Here is a 22,856-nt window from a genome sequence, read left to right as displayed (position 1 = left end):
ATTGCTAGGGCTAAATCATAACAAATGTCCTAATGCATCCAACAACTAAAATCCATATTTTGTAGATATAATTTTTCAAGTCTCACAGAATTTGACAAACACTACAGATAGGAGGGATTGGACATAAACATTGAAAAATTTAAAACCAAAGTCAGAAAAATTACATCTATAAAAACAATGGAAATTTCAAAATAACTTGCATCATCAAATCAACCCACCAAGTTATTTGGAGAATTTAATAAACATAAAATGCCCAAAAGTTAAAACTTGGTTTTGCTCAAGGAACACATCAAAGTAATTAGATTTATTAACCGAAAAAAATATCAAGTAATTGATGTATTATTATTTAAATAAGTATGAATGCATCATTTGTGTGACAGTACGTGGGCATATGTGTGACAATGTGTGTTAGTGTTGGGGGTTGAGGAAGAGAAAATAGAGAGAAAAGAAGTAAATAAATTGTTATTGGTATAAGGTTATATAGGTCATTTCAATATTTAAGTTAGTCAATATAAAAGTTAAAGGGTAAAAATATCAATTTATTACCATTGGAGTGTCTTTGATACATATATTAACTTTTAGGGTATCATTGTCCCAAAATAAATAAATTTTTTAGTGTGGTTTTAGCAAACTTTACCGGTGTCACTGTACTTTACATGTGTTGTTGATACCTATTATTTTATTCTTTTTGTATTAAATATCTATAACACCTTAAAATTATCCCATTGAAATTACAGAAAAAATTTATTAGTGCCCCATAACATAGGTTGCTCCCCTAACATAAATTTCTGAGTCCGGAGAGATTCAATTCAATTCATGGGAGGGTGGAGGAAAGTAGGACGCATATTCCACTGTAGACGAGCTTTCCGAGTCCCTCCTCTATTTAGTCGCTTTTTAGTCTGGTAAAATTTGCTTCTTGGATTTTCTGAGTGTTAAATTTTGATGCGATCGATTTGGTACCGCTGAATATCCTTGCATTTCTTTCTTGCCAGATGTGGTAAATTGGTGCACGCAGAAGGTGCCATTTTGTTGATGGAGTTGACGGTTGGTTTCCAATGGTGGGATGCCCATTGAATTAGGGCATTCCATGATGGTATGGTGGAGGCTGTGTAAAATCCACTACTTTCAAATCCATCTAACAACGTATCAGATTGCAAAGTTTGGAGATTCGCTTGAGCATGAATTTGTGCCTGGGGATGGAGATCAGGTTGAGATGGAAGCCACAGCACTCTAGGTATTGTTAGCGCCACATTGCTTAGTTCTTGACATTTGTGGACAGTTTTTAACTATGTAAACTTTTTATTTTTATTATTATTTTATTTATAAAAAAGATCGTTGATTTGAAGCAGACAATATCCACACCAGTTGTTGCTATCTATGTTGTTCGGATAAAGCACAGACTTCATAACTCTCAACTTATGAAGCTTTTCAATGCACCGAGAACATATACATACGTTTGGGTTACAACTTACAAGCCAGCTGGCCATTCCAACACATTAACGACGACGTATTAGGAAAAGAGCTTATATAACAGCAAATACAGCCAATAAAAGAAACCGTTAGTCTATTTTAAGAAAATTCTGACTTGCCAACTATTTAATGTAACTAACTTACAAATAATCATAAAGATTACTTCCATTTTCCATCTTCATCTTGTTCACCATTTCATTCCCCCAGAGTTTCTTCAATTTTTTTTTCCCTAGGAAACTTGAAGGGGAATGAATGTGATCCGTGCAAACATTATTCAAGTAAGTTTAATTAATTTGCCTCTTTTAATATCATTTATGTTTTAGTCTCAATGTTTGTTGTTATATCGTTCAATCCCGTCCATCCCATCAAAATATATATATTTTTGTTTTTAAATTTTTTTGTAAAACCAAGGTTCATTTAATAATTCTAAATGTTTATAATTTTGATAGTGAACATAGGCTGTTTCAAATCCAAGGAATCTAACAAGTTTGGATATAAGAGTTAATTACTTTTTCCTCTTATTAGATGACTCATCTAACCTGTTATAATTGTTGTTTTTTTTTTTTTTCTTCAGAAAAACGTTTGACAGTATCATCCGAAAATGATTACGCGGTTGGTTTTTGTTCTCTTGTTGATCCATTCAACTATAGCAGCTGAGAAAGCAGAGAAACGTACCCAAAAGCTCTCACCTATAGCAGCAGAGAAAGCAGAGCAACATCCCCCCAAGCCCTCATCTACAGCAGAGAAAGATCCCCACAAGCCTTCAAAATGGATGACTCTTGATGGTAAGTAATGTGTATTAATTTCTTGCTATCTTAATTAACTTAACTGCAAGAAATTATCCATTTACTTTCATTTCTCTCTAATTTGAAATTTTTAGAGAATGAAAACTTTAGAATTAGAAGGAAGCCAAAAAGTGGAATTTTCCTTGGGCACAGTAGGAAGAGATATGGGAATAAGATTAGCTAGAGCTAGGCTGGCACAATTTCCGGTGTAGTTCCGACAAAGCCCATTTCAACTTTCAGAGATCCATTCCAGATTGGAATCGACCTCGTGATCAAAGCCCACTAGATCTGCTCGTGACATATGCCCTTTTTGAAACTCAAAATTCATCATTTTGGGTCCCATATCTGCGTTTCCCAATGCTACTAGAAGAACACTGATTTTTTATGGATTTTTGTTGGAGTTTGGAACAAACTCGGATTGTTATAATATTTCTTTGTTAACTTAATTTCACAGTTTTTAGAGTTATTAGGATTGTATTCCCTATTATTTCATATCCGACTTCTGATATTAGGATTGTATCCGACTTCTGATATTAGGATTGTATCCGACTTCTGATCATATCCCTGTGGTGTTAGACTGTGGTGGATTGAGAACGAGGAGTACTCCTTTTCGCTTTGAAAATATGTGGTTACGAGCTGAGGATTTTTAGGGATTTGTGAGGACTTGGTGGGAGGCTATCAGGGTGGATGGTAATCCGAGCTTTATTTTTGCAAAAAAGCTTAAGGGGTTGAAACATGAGATTAAAAGGTGGAATAAGGAGGTGTTTAGGAATTTGGAGTGGAGGAAGAATAGGGCTTTTGCGGAGATTGCTGAGATTGATAGGCGGGAAGGTGTGGGTGGTATTGATGAGGGTCAGAAAAGTAGGAGGTATGTGTGCCAGAAGGAGATTGCTGCGATAGCAGTGGTGGAAAAAATCTCTTGGAGGCAGAAATCTAGAGCCATATGGCTTAAAGAAGGTGATAAGAATACTAAGTTTTTTCATCAGCTTGCTAATGCTCATAGGAGAGGCAATCACATTGGGAGGATTACTATTGATGGGGAGGTTCTGCTTTGGGGGGAGGATGTATGTAGGGGGATTGTCTCTTTTTATCAGGGTTTGTTTACGGAGCCTTATTTATGGAGACCCCGATTTGATGGTCTGCATTTCGACGCTATTTATGAAATTAATAGAGATGGTTTGGAGATTCCGTTTTCTGAAGAGGAAGTGCTGAAATGGTTTTACTATGAGCTTTCTATTGGAGAGTTGGGTGGTGGTTAGGGGAGAGGTGATGGCTACGTTTCATGCCTTCCATATTTAGGGGAGGTTTGAGAACTCTTTGAATGCATCGTTTATTACACTTATTCCTAAGAAGGGGGGAGCTTCAAATGTAAAGGACTTTAGACCTATTAGTTGCTGGGTTGCATTTATAAATTAATAGCTAAAGTTCTAACATTAAGGTTGAGGGTTGTTCTGGATGATATCATTTCGGAATCTTAGAACGCTTTTATAGGTGGGCGTTAGATTCTTGATTCAGCTCTTATTGCTATTGAATGTGTGGACGGTTGAGGAGTGGTCTCCCAGGGGTTCTGTGTAAGCTTGACGTTGAGAAAGCTTATGATCATGTGAATTGGAAGTTCTTGTTGTATTTGATGGATATAATGGGTTTTGGGGATAAATGGAGGTGTTGGATTGAGGCTTGTTTATCTTCAGCCAGATTTTCGGTGATGGTTAATGGGTCTCCGACCTGGTTCTTTGGTAGCTCGCGAGGCTTGCGCTAGGGGGATCTTTTGTCTCCTTTCTTGTTCATTATTGTTATGGAGGCTCTTAGTAGGTTGATGGGGAGAGCGGTGGAGTTGGGTTTTATTAAGGGGTTCAGGGTGGGTGGGGGTGATGTTTCATCATATGGAGGGTGGAAAGGTCCATTTGAAGATGGGTTTCGGCGGGACCCTCACGAAGAGATATCCCACTTATTGTTTGCGGATGACACGTCGGTGTTTTGTGAGGCTGATTTTTCCCAGATGAGGTATCTGAGATCGGTGCTGAGTTGTTTTCAGGCGGTGTCAGGATTGAAAGTGAATGTAGGGAAGAGTGTCTTGATTCCAGTAGTGGAGGTGCAGAATATTGGTGAGTTAGCTTCTGTGCTTGGATGTGGAATCAGTAGCTTTCCGATTACATATTTGGGGTTACCTTTCGGTGTTTCTTCAAGGAATGTGGGTGTTTGGGATCCAGTGATTTAGAGGGTTCAGAGGAGACTTGCAGAGTGGAAGAAGCAGTATTTATCGAAAGGGGGGAAGGTCACTCTTTTGAAAAGCATGCTATCAAGTCTTCCTACTTATTTTTTATCCCTCTTCCGGATACCAGTTGGGCTTCAAGGAGAATTTAAATATCATCTTATTCGGTGGGAGCAGAAATGTCGGCCAATTCAGGCCGGAGGTTTAGGGATAAGGAGGTTGGTGCCATTTAACAATGCTCTTCTTGGCAAGTGGTTGTGGACTAAGAAGCACGGACACGGATACGGGACACGGACACGACACGGCAAATCCAAAAAAATTAGGACTCGGACACGGCGAATAGTATATATATATATATATATATATATATATATATATCAGCATTAATAATTTTAAAAAAAAACACTGATATGTTTAGGTTGGAATATATATATATATCACTGATATGTTAGTATATATATATATCAGCATCTTTAGGACACGGACACGGCGAATTGTGGCATCTTTAGGTTAGTATATATATATATCAGCATCTTTAGGATAGTACAAAACAAAAAATAGAACATATTAGCATTAAAAATTTAAAAAAAAAAAAAAAAAAATTAACATATCAGCATTAAAAATTAAAAAAAAAAAAAAAAAAAATCCAGAAAAGTGTGTTCGAGCCGTGTCTGAGCCGTGTCCGATCTGTCTGAGCCGTGTCCGTGCTGTGTCCAAGCTGTGTCCGAGCCGTGTCCGAGCTGTCTGAGTCGTGTTCGAGCCGTGTCCGAAAATTAAAAAAAATAAAAAAATTCCAGACACTTTTTTTGGCGTGTCCGACACTTGTCGGGGCGTGTCCGACGCGTGTCCGTGTCTGACACGTGTCGGACACGGATTCTTCGCCCATTTTGGAGTGTCCGTGCTTCCTAGGTTGTGGAGATTCGGAGTGGAACGTCATAGGTTGTGGAGGAGGGTTATTTTGTGCCGGTTTGGGGAAGAAACGGGGGGATGGTGTTTGTGTTTGGTGAGGATTCCTGTTGGTGTCAGAGTTTGGAAATTCATTAGGAAAGGTTGGAATGAGTTTTCAAAACACATCAGATTCAGAGTTTAGGAGGGTAGGGATGTGCAGTTTTGGGAGGATATTTGGTGTGGTGATTGTACTCTTGCTTGTGCATTTCCCAGATTGGTTAGAATTGTTGTTAATAGGCATGTTTCGGTTGCTAACTGCTATTGGCTTGATAGCGGGAGGGTTACTCGGGATGTGCGGTTTGTGCGAGCGTTTCAGGATTGGGAGTTGGAGGACATTTGTGGATTGCTAGATCGGTTGTATCGGCATGAGATCCGTGGCAGGGAGAGAGATTCGCTTGTTTGGGTGCCTTCTTTTTGGGGAATGTTTGAAGTGAGATCATATTTCCGATGCTTATCAGATACTACAGGGATTATGTTTCCGTGGAAATTAGTGTGGAGATCTAAGCTGCCACTTAAAGTGGCGTTCTTTACTTGGACAGTGGTGTGAGGCAAGATTTTGACGCTTGATAATTTGAGGCGGTGAAGACAAATCACAGTTAATTGGTGTTGTATGTGCAAGTGCAATGGGGAATCGGTGGATCATCTTCTGTAGCATTGTCCATTGGCTTTGGATTGTTGGTGTCTTTTGCTAGGAATGTTTGGGGTTTCGTGGGTTATGCCTCGATCTACGAGAGGTTTGATGGAGGCTTGGAGAGGGTGCTATGTGGGAGGTCATGCTCGTGGGATTTGGAGGATGGCACCCTTGTGTTTATGGTGGTGTTTGTGGAGGGAGCGGAATAATAGATCCTTTGAAGGACATGAATCATCGATTGCTGTTCTTAAGTCAACTTTTATTTCATCTTTATGTTTTTGGGGTATGGGTAGGTATTGCTCCTCACCGGAGGAGATGACTGATTTTATTTCTTCTTTGGGACCTTAGGCTCCCTTTGTTGTCTGTGGGACAAGTTCCCCTTTTGAATGAATTTGCTTATTTATCAAAAAAAAAAGTATCCCCTATTATTTCTTCAGTTTTTAGAGTTAGTGACAAGTTGGGTTATGTTTAGGTTCCCATCCCAGATAAATAGTATTTTTGTTATTGAGCAAAATTATCATCATTCATCAATAAAAAATCAGTATTCTCTTTGCTGAACTTTGTAAATTCAAAGTTGTTTAATTGCTGACTTTCATAACTACTGTTCTATCACCATTAATTGGTAATCAATTTTTCAGTCTTTTTGATGTCTCTTTTTTTATTTTATTTTTAATTTTTTGTTATGTAAAGAACGGATTAATATTCCTTCAGAAACCCATCCATTCCCTTACAAAACTACATCTCACAAGAATTACAGCCGCTTTTTACCCAATACAATTAGCATCTTGACACAATTTAAACTATCTGAGGTAATGCAATCATCACAAATAACTAAGATATAAAATAAAATAAAATAACATAAAATTGAAAGAAATGACTGAGGCACATAAACTACGCCGAGACTTTGCGAATCTGCAGATCACCCATATGAAGTGCATTGTTATATTGCATGGGAGGTTGCACAAGTAACTGTAAAATTGATGCCATTCCTCAGTGTGTGAAAAAACATTTAACCATTTTTTGCTGATGCATTCATGATCTTTGTACAGCAAAGGTAATCAGTGATGGACCCAGAAAATTATTTGAGGGAGGCGATCTTGAACTACCATAAGATAATTTTTTTTAACTACCATAACAAACAAAAATGATAACTTCTCAATATTCTTTCATAAAATACATATTTATATAAATTTTTTTTAAAAAAGGAGGAAGGAAGAAAGAAAAGCCAAATACATGCATGTCCTTTAAAAAGGCAACTCCAACAGCCCCATAATATGAACCAGAACACTACAATAAATAGTCAACATCCCTAAAACCATGAAAATTACATGAAAAAAAGAAAAAAAACATGAATTACAGAACCAAGAGAAACTCATAGGAACCTCAATTTCCCAAACCCGTGAAAATTCCCAAAATAGCAAAAAAAAAAATCCCCAAACTCATGAACTGATAAACCTCAATCCTTCTTTGGGGAACCCACATAGTTTCCAATGTTCATCTTATCTACTTATAACAAATTCAAATTGAAAACTCTTAAAGGAAATACAATAAAATATATTTGGGAGAAATTTAAAAATGAAATAAAATAAAAGAGAACGAGGGTTGTGTTGCCAACAATTAGGCTCCATTTGACTTGTCAAAATAAAAAAAAATTATGCTCCATTTGATTAGGTAGAGGTAGCAGAAAAGGAAAAGAAAAAGGAAAAAAAAAATTAAAATTTGAAGTCTGGTGTGGAAATGAAATTTTTTGGGAAACTAGGATCCTGCTAGTGGTTGATTTTACTCAAAATGTTTCCTGTATATAAAACACATGAAAATTTTTCTTTCCTGCAAAAGTTGTGCATTTATATTTTAGTTTCCCATTACATCCATATCAGTTGTTTCTCACAGTTTACTGAACTGTAAATTGCTCAGTTTTTATTATCATGGAATAGTAATTCAATTGTTTATATATTTATATGTCTATACAAAATTGATTATAGGTTTGTGAAAATTAGGGTTAGGGGTAATGCTGGGTTTGTCGGGTTTTTTTTTTTTTTTTTTTTTTTGGACTAGTAAATGAGGGTTTGACGAAATGGGTTTGGCGGAGTCTATGGCTCTTAATAGTCTACGTGGAAAGTGTGTGTTTGGGGCCTCCATGGCTATTTGTAAAGTGGTGTTTTTGGCAGATAGAAAAGCGGTTGATACTTTTGGGTGCTCTGAAATGGCTGAGAATGTTTGTGATGAGTTGGTTTCCAATGGGGAGGCTTGTGATGGGGTCACTGTTCATGTGGGTCGAGATGTTCAACTTCGATTGAGCAATGAATCTGCAGCTGTTTTGGTGAAGGAACTGTGGCTCCATAAGGCTCTGAAGGGGCTGAATTGCTTTCTGAAGCTGGGGATGGACAGGGACGAGGACAGGGAGATTGATTCCGAAGGGGTTTTTGGGACCCCGAGGGCTGTTAGTTTGTCGTCTGCTTCAGAGGATGAATGGGATAGGCTTTCGGTGTCCACAAGGGGCAAGGATTTGGGGATTGTTCCTTGGGTGAGCAGTGGGACTCCGGTTGATGAACAACTTCTTCCATTGGCATGATGGGTCCAGAGGGGGAGAGGGGTGAGGGAGCCGATGTTGGGGGAGGGGTGGATGGTACTGCTGAGGTTGAAAGAGAGGAATGGGTGAGGGAGAATGCTGGTTGTGTGGGAAATCTTGTTGGGGTTTTCTATGGTGGCAGGCATAATCAGGCAGTGAGCATGTTTAACGATATTGATTCGAACCAAAAGGTAAGAAGTACGAGGACTCCTGCAGAAAAAAGGGGGAGGGAGATGAGGGGTCTTATTTCCTATGATAATTATGATGGGAAAAATGGAGGATTGAGGGAGAGGGGGAGAGGGAGGAGGAGAGGGAAAGAGAATAATATTATTTCCTTATGAAGTTCCGCATTTTATCTTGGAATGTCCGAGGTCTAAATGATCTGGAGAAAAGGAAGGTGGTGAAGTTAGGGATACGCAAGTGGGGTGCACATGTGGTGTGTTTGCAGGAAATGAAACTTTCGTCAGTGTCGGATAAGGACATCAGGAGCCTTAACGGAGGAAGATTTGTGGATTGGGTTGCTTTGGATGCTTCCAGTGCTGAAGGAGGTATTATTGTTATGTGGGACAAAAGGTGGTCTCCAAGCTAGATGTATTGGTTGGTGTTTTCTCTGTGTCTTGTGCCTTCTCTATGGAGGAGGATGGCTTTCATTGGATCTTTTCGGCTGTTTATGGGCCAAATGACGATGATGTTCACCACCAGTTGTGGGAGGAACTTCTTTTTGTTCAAGATAGGTGGCCTTTTCCTTGGTGTGCAGGAGGGGACTTCAATATCATCCATTCTCCTATGGAAAGATCTTCGGGGGGGTAGGTGGACTCTGGCAATGGAGCAGTTCTCTAAGTTCATTGATGATTGTCAATTGATTGATCTACCTTTGGAGGGAGCTTCCTTTACGTGGTCCAGTGGTAGAGAGGTCCCCACTCTCTCTCGCTTGGATAGATTCCTTGTGTCGGGGGTTGGGAGGAGAAGTTTCCGGATGTTGTCCATGGCCCGTCCTATGTCTGATCATATTCCTTTGGTGTTAGACTATGGTGGGATGAGGAAAAGGAGTTTGCCTTTCAAATTTGAGAATATGTGGCTTAGGGCGGAGGGATTCTTGGAGATGGTTCAGTCTTGGTGCGGAGTTTATGTTGTGGATGGGTCCCTGAGTTTCTCCCTTACCTGTAAGTTGAGGTTCCTTAAGGATGATATCAAGTTATGGAACAGGGATGTCTTTGGTAATTTGGAATGGAGGAAGAATCGTGCTCTTTTAGAGATTGCTTATATTGATCGGAGGGAGGGGTTGGGTTCTCTTGAGGAGGTTTTGAGGCGAAGGAGGAGTGAGTGTCAAGCGGAGATTGTTGAGATTGCTTTTCAGGAGGAGATTTCGTGGAAGCAAAAATCTCGTGCTTTGTGGCTGAAGGAAGGGGATAGAAACACGAAAATTTTCCATCGGCTTGCAAATGCCCATAGAAGGGGCAATCATATTGGAAGGATTGTGGTGGATGGTGAGTTATTGTCTAAGGAAGAGGATATTTGTAAGGGGGTTGCCTCTTTTTTATCAGAATTTGTTCACTGAAACCTCGAATTGGTGTCCTTCCCTTGGAGGGCTTCAGTTTGATGCGATCTCCGGATCAGAGAGTGAGGGGTTAGAAAGGCCCTTTTCTGAAGAAGAAGTCGTGAAGGTGTTGAAGAGTTGTAATGGGGATAAAGCCCCAGGACCCTTGATGGTTTCTCTATGAGGTTTCTTCTTGAAAGTTGGGAGGTGGTTAGGGGAGAGGTGATGAACACTTTCCATGCTTTTCATTCTCAGGGCCGTTTCGAGAAGAGCCTGAATTCAACGTTTATTGCTTTTATTCCTAAGAAGGGGGGAGTGACGGATGTGAAGGACTTTAGACCCATTAGTTTGGTGGGATGCATCTACAAATTAATTGCTAAGGTTTTGGCTTTGAGAATGAGGGAGGTGTTGGATTAGATCATTTCGGACTCCCAAAATGCTTTTGTTGGGGGGTGTCAGATTTTGGATTAGTTCTTATTGCTGGCGAATGTGTTGATTCTAGGTTGTGTAGTGGGGTTCTAGGGTCTTATGCAAGCTAGACATTGAGAAGGCTTATGATCACCTCAGCTGGAGCTTTCTTCTTTCTCTTCTTAAGAGAATGGGTTTTGGGAAGAGATGGAGGAAATGGATTGAGTTCTGCATTTCCAGTGCTAGATTTTCGGTCCTCCTTAATGGTGCTCCAACAGGTTTTTGTGGCAGTTCGAGGGGGTTGAGACAAGGGGATCCGTTGTCCCCCTTTCTTTTCCTGATTGTGATGGAGGTCTCAGTACAATGATGGTAGGGCTGTGGATCTGGGTTTTTTTGAGAGGCTTTAGGGTGGGAAGAGATGTCGTTAGCCAGTTGGAGATCTCACATTTGATGTTTGCTGATGATACCTTGGTTTTTTGCGATGCTAATGATTTCCAGATGAGATTCTTGAGATGCATTTTGATCTAGTTTCAAGTTGTCTTGGGTTTAACGGTGAATGTGGGGAAAAGTGTTTTGGTGCCGGTTAGGGATGTTCTTTAGATCTCAATTTTAGCCGATACTTTTGGTTGCAGCATTGGTTCCTTTCCCATTAGCTATCTGGGACTGCTTTTTGGGGTTGCATCCAGGAGAGTGGGTAACTGGGACTCAGTGGTTGAGAGATTTGAGAAGAGGCTGGTTGGCTGGAAGAAGCAGTATTTATCTAAAGGTGGGAGGATCACTTTGATGAAATGCACCCTCTCGAGTCTTCCTACTTATTTACTATCCATCTTCCAAATTCCTTCTAGTGTGGCCAAGAGAATTGAGAGGTTACAATGGAATTTTCTATGGGGAGGTTAGGGGAAGAGTTCAAGTTCCATTTGGTTAGATGGGAGTGTGTCTGCACTCCAATCTAGATGGGGGGTTTGGGTATGAGAAGATTGGTGCTGTTTAATAGGGCCTTATTGGGGAAATGGCTTTGGAGATTTAGGATTGAGAGGCATAGATTATGGCGGAGGGTGGTTTTGAGCAAATATGGGGAATTGAGAGGGGGATGGTGCTCTGCGGAGATAAGACTTCCAAGTGGAGTGGAGGCATGGAAATTTATTCGGAAGGGTTAGGATGGATTCTCACAACATATCAGGTTTCATGTTTGGGACAGAAGGGGAATCCGCTTCTGGGAGGACATTTGGTGTGGTGATCGTTCTCTTGCCCACTCTTTTCGTAGACTTTTTCGGATTGCTTAATCGTCAAGCTATGGTGGTTGACTGCTATTTCCTTGATAGTGGCAGAATAGTTTGGGATGTTCGATTTTTGACGCATTTTTCAGGATTTTGGAATTGAGGGTGTGTGTGGTTTTTTAGAGCTCCTGTATCGACAAGAAATTAGGGGTATGTTTCCGACCCTTAGGTGTGGCTTCCTTCTTGTTAGGGGCGCTTTAATGTTAGATCTCTTTATAGGTGTCTTTCGGATACTCCAATTCCTCCCTTTCCGTGGAGGGCTATTTGGCATTCTAAGGCTCCGCTCAAAGTGGTGTTTTTTGCATGGACATCCATCTTAGGGAAGATTATGACTCAAGACAACCTAAGGAGAAGGAATCAAATTGTGTTTAACTGGTGCTTTATGTGTAAGAACGATGAGGAAACAGTTAATCATCTTCTTTTGCATTGCCTAGTGGCATGGGATTGTTGGATGTTGATGCTGGGATTATTCGGGTATCAGTGGGTTATGCTGAGGTCTCCCAAATGCTTTATTGAGGCTTGGAAAGGCTGTACAGTGGGGGAGTTAGGGATTTTTGGAAAGTTACACCTTTATGTGTTTGGTGGTGCATTTGGCTTGAAAGAAATAGGAGATCTTTTGAAGGAAAGGAAAATACTATTGGGTCTTTGAAATTCTCCATTATTAGCACCCTTTTTTGTTGGGTTAGTGGGAGAAATTGTAAATCCATAGAGGAGTTTGTTGATTTTTTGGGTTCTTTGAAGGTTTAGAGGCCCTTTGTTCTTTTGTAGCTCTTTTAGGATGCGTTCTCCTTTTGAAAGCTCTTTTATACATTATTTACTTATAAAAATAAAAATAAAAATAAAAATAAAAATTTGTAACGACCCACTCCAGCATATGGTATGATATTGTCCGCTTTCGCCCGGGTCCGCACAGATAATATCATACCATGTGGTGAAGTGAGTCGTTACAAATGGTATTAGAGCCTGACTCAGCACGAAGTGTGGCCGACGGGATGTTAGGCCTCAAGGGGGGTGATTGTGGTGACGGATGCAAGAGGTACTGGAAGGCTATCACACTGGGCGAGTTACAGGTGCACAATCCCACATTGCCTGGGTGTGGAAAGGGGAAGTGCTATAAATGTAGGATTATTGTGCTGACGTATGTGGGCGGGTGTGTCGTGGGAGGGTGCAATAGGCAGTGCAGGGTGAGTTATAGGTGCACAATCCCACATTGCCTGGGTGTGGAAAGGAGAAGTACTATATATGGGGGATTTGTACACTCCTCCAATTGGTACGAGGCCTCTTGGGGTAAAACTCAAGAGCAAAACTGTGCGAGCTCGGGCCCAAAGCAGATAATATCATACCATATGGTGGAGTGGGTCGTTACACTATTGCATGTTTACGTGGGAGTCTATGTGTGTTTGGGGGCAAACAAATATTCACAGTGGTTGTGTTTATGGGACTTCCCTCTAAGTTTGGATTTGTTTAAGTGTGGATTAAAATGTATTAATGTTTGGGAAGGGGTGGTGTTTGGTTACTTATGCTTTGGTTGCTCACTAAAATATTATTATTTTTAATAATTCTTTATTTTACTACTCCGTATTTGTTGTTAAAAATGGAAATAGACAATTGGGTATGAAGAGGACTCATCTAACAAATTTATTTATTTATTTTTTATATTTGAAATCATTAGGGGTTTTGATAAGTGCAATCATTTTCTTTCTACTTTCATACTATCCAAACTAATTAAATAATATTTTTCCACAACTTTCTTGACAAAATTTCATTCTAATCAAATAAATGCATGCTGGAAACTTAATTTCATTTCCCTTCGCTTCACTTCACTTTTAGTTTCCATCATCAAATTCCATCTAACTTAATAGACCCTTAAGATATTCATGGGAGTGAGAGAGAGTGAGAGAGACGTTGATGGGCTACGGTTACCGCTAAGTAGAGGCCTAGGAAGTAAAATTTTGAGAGTGAGCGGGTGAGTTTGAAGACGCAAAACTTAGTGGGAGCGAGTTTATATATGGGAATTTTAGCAAATAATTTGTGGGAGCATCATTGAAATTTTAATAAAATAATAGATGTGAAATGAATATATATATATAAAAAAAAAAAGGGGGGGTGTACGCCTCCACTGTTTCAGGGTATCAACTTAGTGGTTAAATTAACTGTTTGTTTGTTTGTTTGTTTTTTTTTTTCTTAGTTGGTACTCACACACACATGCCTCCACTGAGGCTTGAACCCCTGACCTCCCTTTGGGAAGTAGGGGTCTGGTACCGGTAGGCCATTGGCGTGTTGGTAAATTAACTGTTTGTTTTATTTGTTTTATTATTAATATATTCTTAAACTAAAAGAGGGTAAATTTAAATTATGTTTTTGAATTAATATTAATTGTATTTTTTGATTTACATTGACCAAAAAAAAAAAAAAAAAAAAAAACTGACACACCTACTTTGCAGGGGAGAGTCCTCTTGTAATAGCGCGTGGTGGATACTCAGGGCTTTTTGCAGAAGGGGGTGAGCTTGCATATAAATTTGCACTACAGACGAGCTTGCCCAATGTGATACTGTTCTGTGATCTACAGCTAACAAAAGATGGTAAGGGCGTGTGCCAGTCGGGTGTAAGGCTTGACAATTCAACGATCATAACTCATGTCTTCCCCAATGGACAAAAGTCCTACAATGTTAGTGGACAGGAACTTCGCGGCTGGTTTGCCTTGGATTATACGGCTGAACAACTACTTTCTAATGTCACATGTAAGTCTATATTATTCTTTTCATTATATATTTAATTAAATTGTGTGACATATAGAAAAATTATTTCTTGCTTAACGGATAGCAAGAAATTTATCCATACCATGTATGGTAACTGTTGGATATAATTGTTATATATATATATATATATATTGGTAATTACGTTTTTTACACTTAAATCATATTTAACGTTTACCATGCTTGGTGTGGAGAAGTTTTTTGCTCAGCGGTGAGTAAGAGATCATTACTTGTTATGTATGTATATACACACACATATGTACTGCCATGCGTGTCTCAACAAGAATGTATTTTCCTTTTGAAAATAATATTGGATGTATCCCACATTTTTATACGTGAGTAAGGGATGACATCATCATGACACTCAGATGCATTAGACTTTGGAATGCCCAATCAAGGCTCTTTTGTTTGTTTTGTTTTTTGGATTCCAAGCAGCAAAGGAAGTACATTAATTATTTAAGTTTGTACTCCCTCCATTCCATATTACTTGTCCATCGTTTGCCTTAATAAGGGGACATGCATTGTCCTCTTTTCAAATTACTTTATTGTCCTTTCAAAAGTAAAAGGGTAATTATAGAAGATTTTTGAAAATTTAAAAGGGTAATTATAGAAAGATTGCATTTATTTTGTTTGACTTTTCAAAAGGAACAATTAATTTGGGACATGCTAAAAGGGAAAAATAAACTAAACGGAGAGAGTATATAAATTTCCAAATTTACTTCACTATTCAATGTCATGGGTTTTAAGGGTCCCACATGGGACGGTCTTGTAAAGATGGTATTGTTTGGTGAATTTTTTTTTTCCTAGTTGGTAATCACACACACGCGCCTCCACCGAGGTTCGAACCCCTTACCTCCCTTTGGAAAGTAGGAGCTTGGTACCGCTAGGCTACTGGCCCGTTGGTGTTTGGTGAAGTTTTAGAACTGTGAAAGTAAAAAAGTTATTTTGAGAGATTATAATTATCTAAAAACGGAGTTTTTTTTTTTAACTACGTCTTACAGATTAGGAATTTAGGAGTTAGTGGTTAACGGTTATGCAGTTAGTTTTGGGCCTTCTAGTGGTCTTGACATTCTCAGTTAGGCCTACGTTTATGGACTAACTTTTGGGTCTCTCAGCCCACTCTTGTAATCTCTAATATATTTATACAATTAACTTTTCAAAAGAAAAAAAAGAAAAAGAAAAAAGAAAAGGAAAAGAAACAAAGCTCTTAATGTTTCATTATTATTATTTTTGTTTCTTTTCCTCTTGAGGGCTTTCAAATCATATATACAATTTTTTTTTTTTTTAAACTTGTTATATTCTTCCACAGTGACTCAGAATGTAGGTAGTCGACCATTGGAGTTTGATGGCCTATCGCATATGCTTCCCCTTGAAGCCTTAGGAAAAATTACTAAACAACCAGCAGCAGTGTGGGTGAATGTTCAGGTCGGTCTGTCTCTCTCTCTCTCTATTTTTCTCTCTCTCTCTCTATTTTTCTCTCTCTCTCTCTCCCCTTTAATTACAAGCTGCTCGCATTCTCTAGTACCATACATGTAATCTAAAACTTTCTCAAAATAACTAATAATATATTATCAAAAACACACGTTTAGCTAACTGTGCATATATATATACACACACACACACACACACACACATGGAAATTACAACAAACACACCTAGCTCATTACCCACAACATGATCGCGGGCAGCTCGAACTCTCAACCTTCTTTTTTGAATGGAGAGATCATATCATATCATCTGGACTTAGGCCCTGTTTGGTGATGATGTCATTATCAATTTTCTGCTGCCATTAAAAAAAAAAAAAAAACAAAAGAAAAGAAAACCCCAAAATGAGCTGTCAACTTCTTTATATTTTTGAAAGCACCAATTTGGTGCTGCAGGAAGTTTTCTGTTTTATATTGTATAGTAGTGGCTCAGCTCCGTTTTTCATGAATTGCTCAACAGAATCATTGCCTCCGTTTTTCACAGAAATAACAGCACATCAAAAAGGAGAAAAAAAAAAAAAAACAGTGTTACCAAATAGTCCCCAACATGTTTGATCTTTTTTTTATTATTGTACATCATTCATTTACACGCGTACTAACATACATTTTTGAATTCTGATATGTTGCAGAACAACAAATTCTATACTGACAACAAGCTGGACCCTGCATTATGTGTTCAAGATGCAATGAAATCTATGCCCATACTGTACATTTCGTCTCCGGACATTGGTTTCTTGAAGCACATGAGTGGCAAGTTAGGGAACAACAAACCACCACAAACAAAACTAGTTTTCCGGTTCCTAGAAGGTGGTGCAGTGGAACCCACAACACAAAAACCATATCTTTCCATACTCAAAGATCTTTCTTCCATAAAGTCATTCGCTTCGGGAATTATCATCCCCAAAGAATACATTTGGCCCGTCAATAAAGACCGCTATTTAGAAGCTGCTCCAACTAGTCTGGTAGGCGATGCTCACAAGGAAGGTCTACAAGTGTTCGTTTCTGGATTTGCAAATGACATGATAGGAGCTTTTAATTACAGCTACGATCCAACAGCTGAGTACCTCCAGTTTATTGATAATTCCCACTTTTCAGTTGATGGCTTTATCACTGATTTCCCTTCCACTGCATCCGAATCAATTGGTAGGTACACTAGCTACTATTTTCATTTTTTATGATTAATTAGCTATCTAGTATTTTGTATTTGTATATATTTTCTGTACGTCCCCAATGTACATGTTTCACTTGCTAATAATTGAAAATTACAATCCATTCTCTTGGTTGCAGCATGCTTGGTGAATAACAAAAATGCAAGCAAGCCTGATAAAGGTAAAGTAATTAAAATTACTTACTGATCTAATGTAATCGCATGTGAACTTACCTAGCTCTGAAAATAATTTATATGTACAATGCAATACAATAAAGAGACGTAATGAATTGTAAGAGCTGCCTACCTGCATGCATGCATAGCAGTAGTTCAGTTGTTGATTTTAGGAATATATATGTATATATTTTTTGTTTTAACCAGGAAAAGCTTTAATCATAACACACAACGGAGCGAGTGGGGTTTACTCTGCCTGCACTGATCTGGCTTATGAGCAAGCAGTAGATGATGGGGCACACATAATAGATTGCTCGGTTCAAATGTCAAAAGATGGAGTGCCATTCTGTATGCATTCAGCTGACCTCTCGGGAGACACTACTGCATTGACTAGTTTCACATCTAAATCTGCTATGGTCCCTGAAATTCAAAAACAAAGTGGAATTTTCTCATTTGATCTCACATGGACTGAAATTAAAACCTTGAAGCGTAAACTTCTTCTTCTTCTAAGCCTAGCTAGCTCTCTGAATTAATTCCCTCCCAATTTAATTATTTCATTATACATATTTTATTTATATGATATATATTATTGGATCTTGACTGATGGATTGTCTTAATTTCTCTTTTCAGCTCAAATAAAGCTACCATTCCCACAAGAGGGCTTATTAAGAAATCCAGCAAATAAAAACCAGGGTAAATTTATGACTCTCCCAGAATTTCTGGATTTTTCCAAGAAAACGGCTGTTGAAGGAATCTTAATCAACATACGGGTATATATTAAGCTAGCTTTAATTTGTGTTTGGTCAGCATGTCTTATATAGTGCTTAATTTTCACATTTAATATGAAAATTATATAATATGCATGCCTAGCTATTAAGGGCATTTGAGATCTACTAATTAATTGTTTCAGCTAAAAAAATAAAAAAATAAATGGTATATATATTTTGTGTCTTGAAGTATCATTAATCTAATGCTAGCTTCCACTGTTCTCCCTAAGAATGCTTCGTACTTGGCATCAAAGAAGGGTCTTAGCGTAACTGATGCTGTTGCTTCTGCTTTGAGAAATGCCTCATTTGACAAGGAATCCACCAAACAAGTTTTGATCCAATCCGATGACAGTGCAGTACTATCTAAGTTCAGTAATGTCCCAACTTATAAAAGAGTATTGTCTATCGATAAATCAATAAGTGACGTACCTACGAAAACGGTGGAGGAAATCAAGAAGTTCGCGGATGCAGTTAACCTTCGCAGATCCTCCATCATTACAACTTCCCAATTTTACACCGTCAGTAATACAAGCATTGTTGAGGAAATGCACAAGGCAAATGTATCGGTGTACGTATCTGTATTCAGAAATGAATTTGTTTCATTAGCATTTGATTATTTTGCGGATCCAATGGTGGAGCTGGCTTCTTTCATTATGGCGTTTAAAGTTGATGGGATCATAACAGAGTTTCCAGCAACTGCAACTGCATTCATGAGTAAGTGTAACTAGCTATAAAGCTTTTCATCACTATGAATTCAATGCTTCATTTAGTTTATATGTGAAATTCTATTTCCAACCACGAAGTACATTTTGAAATCTAGAACATGTCATTAAAAAAACTACAAAAGGGAATTAAGTAGGCACAAAACTTGACCAAGTGAGAAATTAGCTTTGCACAATGATCTAGAAGAGTAAGGAACATCTAAATATGCAAATTAATATAGCATAAATAATATTAAAGACTTACATCCTGCCTACATATGAGTGTAGCTATGCGCTTATGGGGAGGGTCAGAAGAGTGCAACCCTCCACAGGCTGTTTTCTTGTTTTAAACCCGTGACCTCTGCAGGTCACAGTGGAGCAACCTTACCGTTGCACCAAGGCTCACCCTCATTGTCATTATAAAATTGTGTACAAGAAAAGTTTCAAAAAATACGTTACAGAATTTTGTACAAGAAAAGCTTCAAAATCCAATGCAAGTAGTACTAAATCATTGAGTAGATTTAGCCACAGATAATGCAATAGTCTATGATTGAATTGAGGAATTCAGTAGCATGATCATTTGTTCTATTACTCTCCTAAAATTGTTACTCGGATCAAGAAGCATCTTAGGTTGGTCAATGGATGTTTGTTGTGGAAGTCCTTTGGTGAACATGTCAGCTAATTATGAAGAAGATATGATGATTTGAACTTCAAATCGACCATCAAAATCCAAGTGTAAACAAAATGATAGTTAACCTCAATTATCTTTAGATAGCACACGAAACTAGTATAATACCATATAAGTAATTGCTGAGGTTGTCACAGTGAACCACCATACTTGACTTGACCAAGACAAGGAGGTCCTTATGAGCGTAAGATAACCAGAGTAATTCAGAAATACTGACAACCAAAGTATTTTGCTTCAGCCCTTGAGCGAGAAAACTTAAGTTATTTCTTCGAACCGGCCCTTGTCATAACATTTTAACATAAGAAGAAGATATACTAGTTAGTGGTTAAGCCGTGAATACTAGTCGGGCTACCAGGCCAATTATCATTTGAATGAGTAATTATGAGGTTTCTTTGGCATAGGTCAAACATCCCAGTGTTAGCTGAGAGAAGAAAGGGTGCTATAACAGCTAGGCTAATAAGAATAGGTTATGGACACTATTTACAAAACCTGGTGCTTGTCAAAGAGCATAAATAGCTTTTTGAAGCTTGGATACATAAGATGGTGACCTTCAATCTACAAAACCTGGTGCTTGTTGCACATAATATCCTCTTCTTAAGAAGACCATACAAAAATAAAATTTTTACATTTGAGCTGCCTGGTTCTGGATTGGCCAATTAAATGATATGGCGACAACAGAGTTCAAATTGGGGCAGTTTAGTAACAGTGATGGATGTGTCACCAAAGTCAATTCCAGGTTCTCGATGAAATCATTTAACCAATAGTCGAGCTTTATCGTTTGGTTTTGTATACCCACTTGCAACTAACTATTTTCATTAGTAGGTGAGAGGAAACCAAGTCCTGGTGGTTTTGTTTCGTAAAGCTTGTTAGAGTTTATTTTTGATTATTAAGGACATTACTGTAATTTTTGCTTGCTTAATATCAATAGGAGAGGTGGTGTGTAGCACCTAATACACACATCAGATTCTCCTCCTTCTCCTTCTCCTCTCTAACCCTTAAACACACTATTATTCACTTTAATTTGGTATCAGAACAAGGTTTTGAATCCAGGAACACGTCCAGAGAAAATTTCTGTAAATAAGCAGGTTGATAGTCAAAGTCCACATGCTGATGTCAGCATGATGTCATGTTGATGTCAGCATTTACAGGTCGAAAACCCTCTCCTGCATTTTCTGATAATTATGGTGGTGTTTGTTCTCCATTCTGAGGTTGTTTGAGTTGACTTTCCATTTTTCGTAACTTTTTCTGAATTTTGGTCCATTTTTTGTTGATCCGTTTTTGTGGGTTTTTTGGCTGCTTCCTTTGCTTCAATCCAACACAGAGGGATGCGTCTGTTGACTTTAAGAGATAATCAATTCAAGAGTACAGTATAAGAAGAAGAAGAAAAAGAAAAGAAAGAGGAGGATATAAAAAGAGAGATGTGGAAAGAGAGAGAGAATGAAAGAATGCTTTTATCCTTCCACCACATTCTATTTATGCTAATAAGTTTCAAAAATTACACATAAGCACCCAACATTATATAAGTAATAACAAATAAGCCCCTGACAACACTCCCCCTCAAGCTTGTGTAAAGATATCTATCATACCCATCTTGACTAACATATTTTGCAAGCAAGTTTTGCTCACACACCTAGTAAAAACAACAGCAACCTGATCATGTCTGTTGACGTATGGAGTCCAAGTCAGCCCAAGCCGAAGCTTTTCCTTGATGAAGTGTCGATCGAATTCAATGTGCTTTGTCCTATCATGTTGAACTGGATTGTGGGCAATGCTAGTAGCAGCCTTGTTGTCACAATAAAACTTCATTGACCCGCGAACAGGATAACCCAACACCCAACATAGTACGTAGCCATAACAACTAACAAACTCCATGTCCCATGGATCTGAACCCAGCCTCTGCACTAGATCTAGCTACTACAGACTGTTTCTTGCTTCGCCATGAAATAAGATTACCTCCAATAGATGTGCAATATCTTGAAGTAGATCGTTGATTTATCGTAGACCCTGCCAATCAGCATCAGTATAGGCTTCAACACACAAGTGGCCATGACGGCCAAACAATATCCCTTTACCAAGTGAACCCTTGAGGTAGCGAAGAACATGATGAGTTGCCTCAAGGTGAGGTATACGTGGAGCATGCATAAATTGACTAATCACACTAACAACATTGGCAATATCCAGGGGCGTGAGAGGTAGTTAAATCAGTCTCCCAACCAGTCGCTGAAATCTTCCCACATCATTTGATGGGTCTCTATCTACACCATTAAACCTATGGTTCTGCTCAGTGGGAATATCAATAGGTCTAGCTTCAAGCTTGCTTGTTCAGCCAACAAATCTAACACATAATTTTGTTGAGAAATGAACACCCATTTCTTCGATTTGCACACCTCAATGCCAAGAAAGTATCTCAATCTCGAATTTTGTCCCCAAGAATGACTTCATTCGATGAATCTTTTCTGGATCATTTCTAGTGATAACAATATCATCGACATATAAAATAAGGGCAGTGGTGCAGCCTTGGTGCTTCTTGATGAAGAGTATGATCTGCTTGACTGTGTGTGTACCCTACTCTTTTCACAGCAGTGCTGAACCTCTCAAACCAAGCACGTGGCGACTGCTTTAACCCATACAAAGCTTTATTTAGCTTGCACACTAAATTCTGACCATTGGCAAGCTTAAACCCTGGTGACATAGTCATATACACCTCTTCCTCCAAGTCACCATGAAGGAAGCATTCTTTACATCTAGCTAATGTAAAGGCCAATTCAAATTAGCTGCCAAAGAAAGAAGGACATGTATAGAGTTCATCTTGGAAACTGGAGCAAATATTTCAAGATAATCAATCCCATAGGTCTGAGTGAAGCCCTTTGCAGCTAACCGGGCTTTCTATCTCTCAATTGTCCCGTCTGCATGATACTTTATTGGGTAGACCCATTTGCAGCCTACTTGTTTCTTACCCCTAGGTAATGGAACAATATCCCAAGTACCATTCTTCTCAAGGGCCTTCATCTCTTCAAGTATGGCTTCTTACGATGGAGTTTGACTGAGAGTATCTGAAACACTAGAAGGAACATAACAGAATAGAGAAGATACACGAAGTGAAAGCACGATATGTTGCAGATAAGGCATCATAGGATATAAACTGAGATATGAGATGTTTTGTACAACTATGAACAGCTTTACGATAGGCAATAGGGACATCAAGATCAACATGAATGCTATTGGGAAAAGAATTAGGAGTATGAATGTCAACTGAGGAATTACTTGGATCGAGGGAGGCTTCTTGGTCCTGGGGTGAGTCA

General features: G+C 38.6%; 1 protein-coding gene across 3 annotated transcripts in view; it reads left to right on the top strand.

Annotated features, from left to right (window-relative positions):
• The first annotated feature begins 738 nt into the window (after nt 1-738).
• Nucleotides 739-22,856, top strand: part of LOC132267347 (glycerophosphodiester phosphodiesterase GDPDL7-like) — a 38,033-nt gene continuing 15,915 nt past the window's right edge. Inside the window, exons 1-10 of one of the 3 annotated variants that reach the window (XM_059768505.1) lie at nt 739-902; nt 993-1,234; nt 2,045-2,255; nt 14,282-14,578; nt 15,903-16,018; nt 16,707-17,220; nt 17,365-17,406; nt 17,606-17,887; nt 18,029-18,168; nt 18,396-18,879. In XM_059768505.1, coding sequence (XP_059624488.1) covers nt 2,072-2,255; nt 14,282-14,578; nt 15,903-16,018; nt 16,707-17,220; nt 17,365-17,406; nt 17,606-17,887; nt 18,029-18,168; nt 18,396-18,879 — 2,059 coding nt within the window. In that variant the 5' untranslated portion in view covers nt 739-902; nt 993-1,234; nt 2,045-2,071. Of the gene's footprint in view, nt 1,235-1,366; nt 1,749-2,044; nt 2,256-14,281; nt 14,579-15,902; nt 16,019-16,706; nt 17,221-17,364; nt 17,407-17,605; nt 17,888-18,028; nt 18,169-18,395; nt 18,880-22,856 lie in introns of those variants that run through there. The other 2 variants (XM_059768504.1, XM_059768506.1) reach the window with 2 other exon arrangements.

This window comes from Cornus florida, unplaced genomic scaffold (genome assembly GCF_030987335.1).
Source record: "Cornus florida cultivar Cherokee Brave unplaced genomic scaffold, ASM3098733v1 CherokeeBrave_3.0.0_Hap2_Chr07, whole genome shotgun sequence".
Taxonomy (NCBI): Eukaryota; Viridiplantae; Streptophyta; class Magnoliopsida; order Cornales; family Cornaceae; genus Cornus; species Cornus florida.
The sequence above is the reverse complement of the archived record's forward strand: the minus strand, read 5'-3'. Positions and strand labels throughout refer to the sequence as shown.